The sequence below is a fragment of the Ovis aries genome, chromosome 24 (assembly GCF_016772045.2).
Source record: "Ovis aries strain OAR_USU_Benz2616 breed Rambouillet chromosome 24, ARS-UI_Ramb_v3.0, whole genome shotgun sequence".
In the NCBI taxonomy this organism is placed as follows: domain Eukaryota; kingdom Metazoa; phylum Chordata; class Mammalia; order Artiodactyla; family Bovidae; genus Ovis; species Ovis aries.
The window spans coordinates 13,621,669-13,637,766 of NC_056077.1; the positions used below are offsets into that span (position 1 = coordinate 13,621,669).

General features: G+C 41.4%; 1 protein-coding gene across 12 annotated transcripts in view; it reads left to right on the forward strand.

Moving 5' to 3' along the window:
- MRTFB (myocardin related transcription factor B) overlaps window positions 1–16,098 on the forward strand; it is a 296,817-nt gene that overhangs the window by 222,996 nt on the left and 57,723 nt on the right. For 2 of the 12 annotated variants that reach the window (XM_042240567.2, XM_027962085.3), the window contains exon 1: window positions 831–1,190. The exons of the other annotated variants lie outside the window; for them this stretch is intronic. In XM_042240567.2, coding sequence (XP_042096501.1) covers window positions 1,070–1,190 — 121 coding nt within the window. In that variant the 5' untranslated portion in view covers window positions 831–1,069. Of the gene's footprint in view, window positions 1–830; window positions 1,191–16,098 lie in introns of those variants that run through there. 12 annotated transcript variants of the gene reach the window in all.

Here is a 16,098-nt window from a genome sequence, read left to right on the forward strand (position 1 = left end):
GCAGGCATTTTGACTTTGCCTAGAGTTGCCTTACCTGCAGATTTCCTTCAGGCAGCATCCCTGTGCCTAGTGGAAGCCAGTGACCCCGGGGGAGAGGTACTCATTGTTGATAGCTCGTGTGAAATTAAACTTGGCTGGTTGCTGGTGGAATACGTTTTGAACTAGAAGCTCTCCGTGTCTGCCTTCAATACAGGGGAGGAGATTTTTCCTTCCCACAATCATGGCGATGTTAACTCTCTCAGCCGACTAGCGGCACAAAGGAAAACTGCCGCCTGGGTCTGCATTGGCGAAGGCAGAAAGCTGCAGTTACGGGCATTTTCCTGTGACAGGGAGCACCGGCAGTGGCTGTGCCGGGAGAGCCGGACGCGGAAAAAGCGCCCCACGAGAGCAGTTGGTGGTGACATGCCTCTGTTTTTATCCAGATATGCTAGAAGCATGTTTTTCACTGTGGTGCCTCTGCTGCGATAAGACCCTCTTCCTTCAGATGCCCTAGACCACCGTTTGTTTAGCTGGAGAACTTAATGAGTAATGGATGTGCTTGGCTGGCTGATAGAAAGTATTTCCACAGCCTACGGCTGTGTTTATAGAGAGCCGGAGAGAGACCACAGGCAGCAATTTGTCTTCTTAGGTATCAGCAAAGTCTTCTCTTTTAACAACTAGGGGATTTATTTTTAACTGCTTGAGTCAGTGTGTGTCAGATGATGCGGACCATCAAACTGCAGATTGAAGTCCCGGGTGCGGGGGAGGCTGGAATGGCAAGGGAAAGGGGGCTGGCTGGGAAAAGGGGTGGGATTTCAGCATCGTGCCTCCGTAGCTCTGCCTCCCAACGTGGGAGAGTTTCGGGCTTGCAGCAGCAGGAGTGGATTTGCAGGTCAAGCTGGGAACGAAAGGGTAACGGCTGCCTTCAGCTGCTTAAAGATATAACTGCCCAGGGATCGGGGTGTTGTGAGGAGGCGGCCGGCGGCCGGCACCCAGCGGGGACCAGAGGATTCCCAGTGCCGGCCTCTGCTGGTCGGCAGATTGAGCTTTTCCTCTGCTGGATGCTGCCTGTCTCCAGGAGCCTCTCACCATGATCGATAGCTCCAAGAAGCAGCAACAGGGCTTCCCGGAGATTTTAACTGCTGGCGATTTCGAGCCACTCAAAGAAAAGGAATGCCTTGAAGGGAGCCACCAGAAAAGTCTCAAGGAAGGTCAGTCTGTCTGTGGACAGGGGCAAAACGGCCACATTTGCCCTCCTGTGAACCAGGCTGAGCGTGTGTGTCTCCTTCCCACGCCGTGTGTCTGCCCTCCGTCCACTCATGTACCTTATATGCTCTAAGTTCTTTGAAATGAAAGCGTAATGCTGTTCTCGGTAGCTCTTTCTGAAGATTCATTAACTGATGGAACTCTAGGGATTTGGCAGTAATATAGTAAGGGGTCTTAAGAAGCCAGTCCTCATTTCAGTAAGATGCTTCCAGGTTCATTCTGTCTGTTTTCTCATGTTCTCCCGTTTTTCTGTGCCCCTCACCCCCGCTTTAGGAGAGGCCATTTCCTTTTCGGTCTTACTCAGAACCCTGCTCCTTTTAGGTTGACAAAACACATAATTCCAGGAAAATGGTTTTGGTTTTTTTCCCCAATTAACATGGTATGACTTTTATTGTTTAAAACCAGGAAAGTAGCTAACTCTTTCTTAGTTATATCTTTAAATGATTAGTTTATTTGGTTATAATGCACACTGCATCTTTTTTTTTTTTTAAGCACAGTGCATAATCTTGTGGTTTTTTTAACAAAGCATAGAATACGCTTATGAATGCTGTCAGTTATTGTCAGCGGCCGCTGACAGGTACCTCCCTGATTAAGAGAATGTCCAAAGGCCTGGGCACTGCTGTCCTGTGTCCTGGCCCAGCGTGGCCAGGCCAGTGCCCGGTGTGCTTCACTCTCGGCAGCTGGAGACCGAGGGCCATGGAGTAAGAGATCAGAACCTTCTGAGAATAAGTTTTTCCTGAATTTGAGATTTGAAAATCACCACCCTCAGTGCTTGCTTAATTTGAAATTTGTTTCTAGTATTCTTCAGGAGGAAAAAAAAAAAAAACCACAATAACCTCTCTTCATTTTATCTGCCTTCAGCTCCTGCCATCAGCCACCCTCTCACCTCTCCACTGCTCTTCCTCATCTTCTGGAGACCCAAACAGTAAATGTAGTTATCTTCCCCAGCTGCAGTTTGAGCTGCTTTCAAAATTATATTCCTCCTTTCTTTTTCTAATACATTTAGAACTATGAGAATATGATGATAGATTGTTGCATATTTAAAAGATAATAAGAAACAGTGGTTGTTTCTTATTGGAGTTGAACTTCTTTTGGGTACTGGTAGGGGAAAAAAAACATCTAGATAGAAACAGACGACACACAATGAAGTATAAATAGCTGTTGCCAGGAGCCAGACAGTGGGGTTGCCTCTGCTCCTGGCTGGAAATCGTCTTGTAGATTTTTCATAAAATCGATACCAGTGGAGTTTTTAGGACACGTTCTAGTGTCTCACTGAGGGGAACCTACATTTTTAAAATCATTAACTTAAAAAAGGAATTATTTATGTATCGTATAAGTCAAGTTCTAGTGTTAAGCTCCTATTAGCACCATCCATTTTTAACTGTTTTTATGCTACTTGAAAAACTGGGGAAGTAGAGGAAAATGGAATTGGAGAAATAAAAAGATATCACAATAGCAGTATGATAAGGAGCATAGAGAGAAAGAATTAAAAATAATAAAAACAGGGTAGGAGAATTATCAACAGGAACAAAATTGCCTTGAGATGTATCAATTCTTTCCCTAACCACTGTGACCATGCTTTGAGTTTATACAAATTTATACATGTACCACAGTATAATGTCACAGAGCGAGAGCACAGGCCCTAAAGTGAGATATACTTGGGAGCAAATCCCATTTTCTAGCTCTGTGACCCTGGACAAGTTCACTGCTCTGAGCCTTAGTTTCCACCTTTGTACAATGAGGATAAACAGTACCTACTTGGTAGTGTTTTTATGAGATGCCCAGTTTAATGCCAGTGTAACCATCCTTCTTCTTATTTTTTCACCCTTTGTTGCCTTTCTCTTCTACTTAAAATTTAAATTTTTAAAATCCTGTGTATATTGACAAAGTAGAGAAGTGTTTATATTTGTTGTTATTCAGTTGCGCAGTCACATCCAACTCTTTGCGACCCCATGGACTGCAGCACACCAGTCTCTTACTATCATGCAAATTCATCGGTTTAAAGAGGTATACGGGAAGAGAACTTTCATGCTTTTAAACACTCCACAGAAATGATTGCATGATAAAATGAATCTGTCTCACCACAGCTGCACTGACTATGCTTTGCTTTCTATCTTAACAGACTGTACTTCGGCTGATTTTTTGCTAGAGATAGGGCGGAGGGCAAAAATAACAACCAAACAAAAAAAATTAGATATCAAAGGTGATCTGTTACCTCAAAGGTAGTGATACCAAAAGAGGATTAGACCTGAATTTAAGTAGAACAGAAAAAACTAGGAGGAATTATGCAGAAAGCTTCTGTTTACCTGGCTTTGTATGAAAATGGCTAGATTCCTATGCAGGTTTGAACCCCTGGAATTCAATTTGTCACAGTCACTGTCTGCAGATGAGCACCACCAGTCAGCTTGTCAGACTAGGGTGACAGGCCACTGCCGAGTTTCGTCTAGTTCTAGGTCCTGGGCCACGTGTCAGTTTTATGAATCTGTGAAAGTTGACTGATGTGGCAGCAATGTTCAAACACTAAAATGCCCTGGAGGCTAACTAGGTCCAATGCCCTCTTGTCAAAAGACAAATTTTGGACCATCAGTCAATGTCTATGCTTTATGCCTCATGTTGAGGGATACTAATTTGAAATATTTATTATCTTTCACATGAACCGTATTTGGTGTTCATGTTCATTTTTGGCAAAGTTTGGTTTTGTATTTGAAAGAACAACCTCTGGGATTTTTTAAAATGTCTGAATCAAAAGTTTTCAGGTAATGAAGGAAGGATAGACTTTGATCCATTCAGCTCTAATCATCTAGCCACAGCTGGGTTGACGGTGTCTGCTGCAAGGAGTGGGCAATCGGCTCTGCTTCTCAAGCAGTTGCTCTAGCTCTTACTTATTTGGGGACATATTAGAATTCCTGTTGTTGTTGACAGTGCTAATTAGCTGAAATTATTTTAAGGGGGAAAGCCGGTAATCATGGGTTTCAAAGTTTATGTGACACACTAACAAGAAAATTTAGTAATACCTGTTGAAACTTTATGAGAAAAATGTTCCAAGTGTCAACTGCCTGTGAATAGTTGTCACCACATATCAGAGAATTGTTTGGATTATAAAGCACATCTCCTCACAGTTTTGTTAATGCTTACATAAACTTTTTTGATATATACCTACCTATGGGGCTTCCCTGGTGGCTCAGATGGTAAAGGGTTGGCCTGCAGTGCAGGAGACCCGGGTTTGATCCCTGGGTCGGGAAGATCCCCTAGAGAAGGAAATGGCAACCCACTCCAGTATTCTTGCCTGGAGAATCCCATGGATGGAGGAGCCTGGTGGGCTATAGTCCATGGGGTCACAAAGAGTCAGACATGACTGAGTGACTCACACATGGGTGTAGTTGAGAATCTAATTATTTTCTGCTTTATGTGAGAAATAGCAATAAATGTCATAAATTCTGATCAGATTCAAAATAGGACATTTTCCTTAGACTAGTTTGTTTTCTCAAAGCAGCAGTAAGGAATATCAACTTTTGATTTATCCGTGAAAGGTTCAAAACATTTTCTAATAGTGCTCAATGTAGATGAGATTTAACTTAATTTCTGGTTCTAACAACTAAAGGATGTCACAAATCACTGGCTTGACAACTTACAAATTAATAATCACAAAACTTGAGGGAAATTCAAATAAATTGAGATGATTTAATTCAGATAAGTGGCTTAATATGAAGCATTATCGAGATAGTGAATCATTATGCCAGTGCTACCAGCTAGTAATATCCCATATTTATCAAAGACAAAATGGTATTAAATTAATTGAAAGAGGAAAAATTGATGTTCAATATGCAGAGCTTTCTAATGGTGAAAATAAAATAACCAAAAAAAGAAAACTGACTTGTATATTACTTACCTTGACTAAACTACATGCTCTGACAAACAGCCCCCAAACTCAGTGTTTTAGCTAATGAAAGTGCATTTTTTGCTTGAAACCTAGTCCCAGGTGGGTTAGGCTGCTCTCCTAGTCAGTGGTCCTCTAAGAAGTAACTCAGGGATCTGGACTGCTTTCATTGTGTGGCTCAGCTGTGGATGTTGAGGGGAGGAGTTATAGGTTTAGGGATCCAATAGCAGTTGGGATAAAGTGTGTGAGTGGAGTTTGTGGGAGACTGCATCATAGACAGGGAAGTGGGTTAATGTGGTGTGCTGGGACATGGCCATAGGAGATCTGTGTGTGAAGAAAGAAGCATATGTGAGATGTTCTGAGTAGTTCAGCCTAGGAAAAACATTAAATAAACACCTTTACCAAAGCACCAGAACTCTTCTGAGTGACAGGAGTTAACATACTGTACCTGCACTGTACATTAGCCTCATTTAAATTTAAAATCGTTAAAAATGAAGTGAAATCATTATCCACATTTCAACTAAGTTGCCACTTGTGGTTAAGAACCGTGCAGCTTATAAACCACTTCCATCACTGCTGGAGATTCTGTTGGGAAACTGCTCATCCCAGCTTTGCAGGTCCACAGTGTCTTAAAACCCAATCCCTGTGCCATTGCCTAAAGAAAGTCACCTGAACCTGTCACCTAAAATTAATTTCTTCTCTGTCATATCCTCCCAGTGACTGGTTCTGCATCTGTTTATGGCATGTCACCTTTTGCTACTGTGACAGGTGTCTGCACTGTCTTCACTGTTAGACCATACTGTTTCTTTGAGATAGTGTCATTGTTTGAATAATTTTTATACCTCACCTCCAGTGTCCTGCCTCTCATAGATATATTTCTATTGTGCATTAAGTATTTGGAGAATAATATATCCCTCCCTGCCTTCTTAAACAATATAATTGTTTGAATTATTACCTTCAGATATAATTTAAAATTCAGTTATAAATTAACGGCTACCCCAGAACGTAAGGCATTGGGGCCTTAAGTCATTGGTGAGGTGTATAAACCATTTGCCTACACAGAGAATGATCTCTGGATCATTGCTAGATTCATCGAATCATTATATATTATTTGATCTTTGTCATCTGCCACATTCTGCCTTTTTGATTTGCTGCTTGTAATCTTGAAAGTGAAGTGAAGTCGTTCAGTCGTGTCCAACTCTTTGCTACCCCGTGGACTGTAGCCCACCAGGCTCTTCCGCCCATGGGATTCTCCAGGCAAGAATACTGGAGTGGGTTGCCATTTCCCTCTCCAGGGGATCTTCCCGACCCAGGAATCAAACCCAGGTCTCCTGCATTGCAGGCAGACGCTTTAACCTCTGAGCCACCAGGGAAGCCCAATCTTGAAAAGTAAGCAAAAAGTATAAGAGGTAATAGTGGAATCCTGATTCTGTTGTTAATGCAACTAAAATTTATTGTCATACTAGGAGAAGCGGACAAATAGGAAGTGAAATAGAGCATGCTAGCTAGCCTTCTTCTAGAAATAAAGCATATGAACTTTGTAACATCTATTTTTGCTTCTTGGGGAATTTCTTCTTTCTTCATTTTCTGCCGGTGTTCTACATAATTAAAAGTGTTGTACAAGTGAGATATCACTAAATTAATTTTTTTTTTTTTTACTAAATTTGAACTGTAAGGTAGGTTCTTAAATTCAAATAATATACAGGTATGGAGGGAAAAAGTGAGATTCCTCTTCCCACATGTAATTCAGTGTCTTTTTAAAATGGGTATATGCTACCTGTGAAATTAAATTATATAATTTAACTTTTTATTGGAAATCATTTAGCAGAAATTTGACTGCTTCTTCACAGCATCATGCCAGAGGTTATAAAGATCTATAAGCTATGGTGTTTGAGGAGCTCAGAGCCTGGAAGGCAGGATGCTGAGTGATAACATAGAAGTTAAAATACACACGCACACACAGACACACACACACACAGGAAACTGAGTGATAACATAGAAGTTAAAATACACACACACACACAGACACACACACACAAGAGCAGAAGAAACCTCTGTGTGTTTAGGTCTGAATGAGCGAGGATCGAAGACTCCGAGTGCCAGGCATCTCTCTTGTGCTTTGGGCCTTCACTCATCAACATGCCCGAGGCTCATTTCCTCCAGGGTCTCCTGTCTCAGACAGCGCCTCCTCCCCACATCGGCTTACGGCAGGAACCTGAATAGGAGGGATCTCTGACACGTTCCTTGACCTCCTCCTCACAGCCTGTCACTAGATCTGGTTGCTGAACCTGTCAGTCCTGCCTCAAAAATACTTCGTTTGTCAACGGCTGTGTTTCACCGCAGCCCCCACCCTTGTCCAAGTCCCTTTCCTCACACAGAATCTTAACAGGAATCTTTCCTCAAGTAGAGAGAGAGCCGCCCCGCTATCTCCACCCACACGCCGGTCCCTTCAGCAAGTGGAGCCCGGCCTGTCTTACTCCTCCCTCCTCCACAGCTGTTCTCTCCCAGAAGGCCTCGCCCACCCCAGCCCACCCCGTTGGCCTGAACACCTGCAGCTCGTCCTTTGGCCTGCATCATCACGTGCAGTTGCTGTGACAGCACGGTCACACCTCGTGTCATTCTCTGCTCCCCTCCTGCTGTTGTGGGCAGATTGGCCTGCGTGTGTGCGTAGGCAGGTAGGTATACCCTTGAACAGCATGGGAGTTAGAAATGGCGAGGCCCCCTGCTGCACGCAGTCGAAAATGGGAGTGCTGCTATCTCTGCCTCAGAAACAATGGAGTTGATAAATGAGTCAACCAAGAGCAGGAACTGAAACAGTTTAGGCAGAGGCAGGGCTCAGTCCCTGATTCTTTTGATTCCACATATCGTGATCTCTGATTGAACACAGACACCCCCCTCCACCACTTAGTTAACTAAAGATCTGTAAAATGAAAATACAAGTACTATATTTATTGAAAAAAAATCACACATAAATGGACCTGTATGGTTCAGACGCATGTTGTCCAAGCGTTGTTCAGCTGTGTGTGATTTCTGTTTGTGTCCCATTCCTAAATCCACAAAATGGGAATAAAAACCAAGATATTGAGCCAGGATCAAGAGAGTAGCGTGTGCTTAATATTCTGGGAAAAACTGGAGGTAAATAATATCCTGCTGTTTTCCTGTTTTGTTGTTAACTGTCTTTTTATTCAGAGAGGCTGCCTAAGGAGTTTACACTAAGACATTTCAGAGTCTTTTGTACAGCGTACATTTTCCCATTTTAGAGGGATTAGGAAAGAGCTCTCAGCTGTCAGCATCTCTGCCTAGAGCTGCACACTGAGAGTCTAATGTAGCAGGGAAACATAGAATCTTTGATTATCCCCAAAATAAGAAAAATAAACATTATTTTCTTTTGGAACCATGGAGGGTTAAGGATCTTATCTAGGCATATAATGGGTGCAGAACGAGCATGGTCCCACAGGTTAAAAATTGTCTGGAAAATCAAGTTTTTTTAAGCCTCTTTACAGTGCTGGTGATAACCAATTAAGCAGATGATTTTACTTTGGAAGTGCCTTTTATTTGTGGTATACTTCCACTTTCCCACTGTGTCCTTTATTTCCACTTTCTAACCAAGTGAGATTTCTTTAAATGCACATAGGTACATATAATATCTTTCTGTATGTCTGCCATAGGCTAATGTTGTCCCTGCCATTCTGTACCAGGTTCCCTGCCTTGACATCCCGTTGTCATAGCATGAGAAGCATACTTTAAATTTATTCCAACTTTTGACAAAAAGGAGAGGGGAATTTGTGTGAAGGTATGATCAGTTTAAAGAAACAGGCCCCATTTTTAGCAGCCTGTTTCCATGGAAACAGAAGCAGCAGCCAACCACAGAGTTATCAAAGTGCCTGTAAATTTCCAAGGCTGAGAGTTGAAAACATTGTCTTCCTGACCTCATGCTGCAGATTAATGCGGGAAACCTACAGTGCGTCAGCCTGGACTGCTTGCATGTTTAGTTTTTACTTCATTTTTGCTCTCTCATTTCTAATAGAGAGTAAATGCTGCATTCTTGACTGTGACCTCCCTACCAGCAAGAGGTAGTAGTTTAGAATTCCACAGTTTGTACCACCTGCCTCTTCTCCCACACCCCTCAGCCTCAGTGGACTTCGTAAGGGTGCAGTAGACTTTCTGGATGAAAGGCTGTATTTCTATCCGAGGCAGTCTAAGGCTAACTTTCTTTTTTATTTATTTGTTTGTTTTGGCCATACTAGGTCTTCATTGCTGTGCGTGGGCTTTCTTTAGTTGCATTCGAGCGCAGGCTGCTCTCTGGTTGCGATGTGCAGGCTTCTCATTGCAGTGGCTTCTCTTCTTGCAGAGCATGGGCGCCAGGGAGCACAGGCTTCAGTAGTTGCAGCACACTGGTTCAGTATTCAGGGCTCGTTCTCTGGAGCACAGGCTCAGTAGTTGTGGCACAGGGCTTAGTTGCTCTGAGGCATGTGGGATCTTCCTGGACCAGTGATCAAACCCATGTCCTCTTCATTGGCAGTCAGATTCTTAACACTGGACCACCAGAGAAATCCTAAGGTTAACTTTCAAACACTTACTTGCATGTTTTTTTTTTTTTTTTTAGTTAACAATGTTGTCTCTCCTTTTTCTAAATGGAAAATAACCTAATATAAAAATTCCTGCTCAAAATGCTGTTTGTACTTGGTAGTATCAGAGGTTTAGATTTATGTGTATACTGTCACTCTGATTTTGCTTCAGACAGGAGGTGGTGGTTGGAGTTTGCTTAATCAGTGCAGATAGCATGACTCTTACAAGACAAACCACAATTTTATTTCTGGACTCTTTGTATTCCTTTATTTTAAACAACTTGAAGAACTTTATTTTATAATTGGCAAATTAGAACCATGAAAATACAACAAAAGGTCTGTAATCTTTGGTTGCTTCTTTTTACCATCTATGAGAGTACTTAAGTGCTTTTTGTTGTTACTGTTCAGCTGCTAAGTCGTGTCTGACTCTTACAACTGCAGCATGCCAGGCTTCCCTGTCCTTCACTATCTCTCTCGAGTTTGAGTCAGTGATGCCATCCAACCATCTCATCCTCTGTCACCCCCTTCTCCTCTTGCCCTCAGTCTTTCCCAGCATCAGGGTCTCTTCCAGTGGCCAAAGTATTGGAGCTTCAGGTGGCCGAAGTATTGGAGCTTCCGCTTCAGTACCAGGCCGTCCAGTGAATATTCAAAGCTGGTTTCCTTTAGGATTGACTTTTACACTTCTCTAATACAAGCTGAATTTACTGTCTACCAGTTTTCCATGCTATTCTTTTTACTCCTTTGCCCTTAGCCTTCCCCTTTTCAGTCTTCTTTTACCTTCAAAACAATATAATTAGATTTAAATATAATTAGATGTCACAAACATCAATTCCAAAATGTCTGAAGCCTCAAATTCATACAACTAAGCAATCCAAGTATTAGTTCTGTCCCATGATAATCACTTGCCACATACAAAATCCTCTTGGTATTTATTCTTAAATTTGGCTAGAATTCTCTTTGCTTAGAAAATAGTAACTCAGTTATATGCTGTAAGTATACCATGCAACATTAAGTAAAACACATTTATTTATTAAAGTTTCTATATGGCAAGCATTATAAAAGGTGCTATAGATATAAGGACAAAGTCTAGAAGGGGGATTAGAGGCCCCACCCAGAACAACAAAACCTAGCATTTGGTATGGCAGGGAATGCAATGTAATATATAGTTGTTACTGTAGTCATCAAATCATTAGAAGACAAAGTCCCCATTGGTGGTTAATGGAATTATGACGGTGAGCGGGGCTAGCCAGCCATGGGTGGGAATTAAGAAATTTGATTATTGAGAAATTGGTTTCTTAAGGTCTGTTGTTCTGCCAACTGTTCTACTTTTTCTGTTGAGATAAAATTCACTTAACATAAACATAACTATTTTAAAGTGAATGATTTCAGGGGCATTTAACGTATTCACAGGTTTGTGCGAGTACATCTCTATCTAGTTCCAAAATGTTTTCATTAGTCCAAGGGAACACCCTGTGGTCATGAAGCAGTGACTCCCCGCCAGTTTCAGGCAGCCACCAGAGTAACTGTCTCTTTGTATTTACCAGTTCTGGATATTTCACATCTATAGAGAAGGCAATGGCAACCCACTCCAGTACTCTTGCTTGGAAAATCCCACGGACGGAGGAGCCTAGTAGGCTGCAGTCCATGGGGTTGCTAAGAGTTGGACATGACTGAGCGACTTCAGTTTTCACTTTCATGCATTGGAGAAGGAAATGGCAACCCACTCCAGTGTTCTTGCCTGGAGAATCCCAGGGACAGGGGAGCCTGGTGGGCTGCTGTCTATGGGGTCACACACAGTCAGACACGACTGAAGTGACTTAGCAGCAGCAGCAGCATGAAATCATATAATATTCAACCTATTGCCATCTGGCTTCTTTTACTTGGTGTAATATTTTTCAAATTCATCCATGTTGTCACACATACAGTGCTTCACTTCTTTTATAGCTGAATAATATTCCACTGTATGGATAGACTAGAATTTGCTCGTCCGTTCATGTGTTGATGACATCAGGACTGTACCAACCTTTTGGCTGTTGTGACTAGTGCTGCTATGAACATGAATGTGTATGTGTGTGTTTGAGAACCTGTTTTCAGTTCACCTAGAAGTGGAATTGCTGGGCTGCAGCTATTCTTAACTTAAAAATTTTATGTGATGAGCTTGAGAAAGAACTGCCAAATGTTCTAATTTTGTATCTTGTGATCTTTTTCTCTGATAAAAAATGATATAGTTCAGAACCATTGAGTGACTTGCTTGTTTTTGGACTGACTTTTCTCCCCTAAGCTGTTACATTATGAGTTGGAGCATTTTAGGGAAAAATAAACATGTTTTTCTTTTCCAACTTGTTCTTCACATCTGCAATGAGTATTTCAGACCTTCTTCACTGGCCTCAAACTGACTTTTCCTTCATATGCATCTCACTTTGAACAGATGATCTTTCCTCCTCCTCCTCTGAGAAATTAAAAGCCATCATTTGAAACTTTGCTGGACATGCCAGCCCAAATCTGTAAGCCCACCTGCAGCCACACGCAATTCTCTGTGCCTTTCTTGTTTCCTCTGAATCCCACCCCCCTTCAGGAACCCTGCTGCCTCTTACTCTCTCTTTTATTCTCATTCATATTCATTCATTTCTGTTCTCTCCCTCCCCAACCCCACCCCCTTTCCCTCTTGCTCTTTATCACTTATAAACCTGTTCAGGTATGTTCCAACCTTAAGTTCCACACCTCTCAAGCCTTCACTTCTCTCCTGCCTTGCTGTGCAAATCTTGAAAGCATTTCTTCCATCACTGTCATTCTCATAGTCACCCCTCCTTCCTCCCTGACCTCTTCGAGTCCCATTTCCATTCATCACTCCACAGACCAGCTCCTCTATGTATTGCAGCAGCAGCACTGGGCCCAGTTGGTCATGAGTCCCTTCTGGAAACACTTTTACACACACTCTCCAGGCTCCTCCTCTTCCTTGGGCATCTTCTGCTTGTTTCCTTTTTTGGACTTTCACCCGCATCTGACCTATAAAAGTGGGCTTTAAGTTGCATTTCCTAGCAGCTTGCTTCTTGCTTCCTGTTTCTATATTCTCTACCTTGGCAAACTCCCATGGCTTCAAATACTACATAAGTGACAACTTCCAAATTTTAGTCTCCTGCCAAGACCTACCTTCGAAATCTGGAACCGTGGAACCAATTGTCGCTTTGCCATCTCCACTTCTAATTCAGGCATATCCAAGACTGAGCTCCCTAAATGGCCGTCATGTGTTCTTTATCTCAGTTAATGATCTATCCAGGTTCTTAAGCCAGAATCCCAGGCACCATCTTTATCTTTTCTCCTTCAAACACAACATCCAGTCCTTTACCACACAGTGTTGATTTTGTTCTAAATATGCATCAAATCTCTCCATTACATCTCTCAGCTGTGTTGAAGTTGAAGAAAAAAGAATGAGAAGCCTTATGCTTACTAGGTTTCTATCCTGGAATATGAGAAAAATTCTACCAAATGTATAAATCAATATATGGTTGACAATAGAGAACTTAACCAGTTCTTCTGACACCCACTATAAATATCTCTGCATTCAGTCAAAAACCAGCCCCATCCCCCTCACTGATTCTTTTGATTGCTCTTGTTCCCTTACTGTTCATTAGTTATATCAAATTTTACTGTTACTTTGGCATGATATTGTTGGTAGTTGTGGCTAAGAGTAAGTGATCTTTGTTTCTGAATTTAAAAATTACTTTACGGCCTGATGATGTATATTGTGGGGAAGGGATGAACAGAAAGGTCCTCTTTTATCTTGTAAATGGAGAAATAGATTGGTGCAACCATTCGGATTGCACAGTGACTCTATCAAAATTTCCGATGTGTGTATTTGTATTTAAATGTTTATACACAAGCACAAATATATGCCACAAAATGAAGAAAATCATTGCAGCACTGTTAATAACAATAACAGCAGAAAATCTGGGAACTTAAGAGTATATGATTGATACATCCATATGTTAGCTATAGCCAGTAAGAAGAATGACCTAGAGTCCATGTTTGTTTTTTTTAAGTAAATAATCAAACTATGTTCAAGCTGGTTTTAGAAAAGGCAGAGGAACCAGAGATCAAATTGCCAACATCTGCTGGATCATGGAAAAAGCAAGAGAGTTCCAGAAAAACATCTATTTCTGCTTTATTGACTATGCCAAAGCCTTTGACTGTGTGGATCACAATAAACTGTGGAAAATTCTGAAAGAGGTGGGAATACCAGACCACCTAACCTGCCTCTTGAGAAATCTGTATGCAGGTCAGGAAGCAACAGTTAGAACTGGACATGGACCAACAGACTGGTTCCAAATAGGAAAAGGAGTACATCAAGACTGTATATTGTCACCCTGCTTATTTAACTTATATGCAGAGCACATCATGAGAAATGCTGGACTGGAAGAAACACAAGCTGGAATCAAGATTGCTGGGAGAAATATCAATAACCTCAGATATGCAGATGACACCACCCTTATGGCAGAAAGTGAAGAGGAACTAAAAAGCCTCTTGATGAAAGTGAAAGAGGAGAGTGAAAAAGTTGGCTTAAAACTCAACATTCAGAAAACGAAGATCATGGCATCTGGTCCTATCACTTCATGGGAAATAGATGGGGAAACAGTAGAAACAGTGTCAGACTTTATTTTTTTGGGCTCCAAAATCACTGCAGATGGTGATTGCAGCCATGAAATTAAGACGCTTACTCCTTGGAAGAAAAGTTATGACCAACCTAGATAGCATATTCAAAAGCAGAGACATTACTTTGCCGACTAAGGTCCGCCTAGTCAAGGCTATGGTTTTTCCTGTGGTCATGTATGGATGTGAGAGTTGGACTGTGAAGAAGGCTGAGCACCAAAGAATTGATGCGTTTAAACTGTGGTGTTGGAGAAGACTCTTTAGAGTCCCTTGGACTGCAAGGAGATCCAACCAGTCCATTTTGCAGGAGATCAACCCTGGGATTTCTTTGGAAGGAATGATGCTAAAGCTGAAACTCCAGTACTTTGGCCACCTCATGCGAAGAGTTGACTCATTGGAAAAGACTCTGATGCTGGAAGAGATTGAGGGCAGGAGGAGAAAGGGACGACCCAGGATGAGATGGCTGGATGGCATCACGGACTCGATGGACTGGAGTCTGAGTGAACTCCAGGAGATGGTGATGGACAGGGAGGCCTGGCGTGCTGCGATTCATGGGGTCGCAAAGAGTTGGACACGACTGAGCGACTGAACTGAACTGAACTGAATCAAACTATGTGAATGGCATGATCCCATCCCATGTATTTCCTTTGCATAGTCTATATTTAACATTGCCAGAATATTCACAGAACAGTCTCTAGAACCATAGAAATTTAACAGTGGTTACCTTTGTGGAGGAGGACTGGAGGTCTCTGGTAGGATGGACTGGCTTTTACTTTTTTTTTTTAATTGAAGTATGTTTGACTTACAATATTGTGTTAGTTTCAGGTATATCGCAAAATAAGTCATATCTTTAGGTTATTTTCCATTAAAAGTTATTACAAGACATTGAATGTAGTTGCCTGTGCTATACAGTAAATCTTTATTGCTTATGTGTTTCTTATAGTAGTTTGTATCTGTTAATCTTATATGTACACCACATCTTCTTAAATCAGTCATCTTGATTGTCACTTGGGTTGTTTCCATGTCTTGGCTGTTGTAAATAGTAAGCACTGGAGTCCATGGATCTTTCTGAAATAGTGTTTTCATTTTTTCTGGATACATATGCAGGACTGGGATTGCTGGATTATATGGTAACTCTGTTTTTGGCTTTTTAAGGAACCTCTGGAATACTGTTTTCCATAGCAACTGTACCAATTTACATTCTAACAAACAGTGTACAAGGGTTGCCTTCTCTCTATACCCTCTCCAACATTTATTATTTGTGAACTTTTTGATGATGGCCATTCTGATCAGTGTGAGGCCATTGTGGTTTTGATTTTCATTTTTCTAATAACTAGCAGTATTGAACCTCTTTTTCATGTACCTCTTGGCCATCTGTATATCTTCTCTGAAGAAATGTCTATTTCGGTCTCCTGCCCATTTTCTGATTGGGGTGTTTGATTTTTTTTTTTTTATATTGAGCTACAGTATGATCTGTTTATATATTTTGTGTATTGTCAGTAGTGTCATTTGCAAATACTTTCTGCCAGTGCAATAGATTGGGTTTTCATTTTGTTTATGATTTCCTTTGCTGTGAAAAAGCTTTTGCTTCTTTTGCTTACAGAGACTGATCTGAGAAGATATCTTTTACTTTTTTTAATGCCCTTTTTTATGTGCATGTTTCATTTTTATTTTAATAGAAATATTCTTACAAACATGAGTTTTTAAATAGAGAAATTATTGGTATATATATTGATACATTTCTGAATCCAGGCTTAGAAG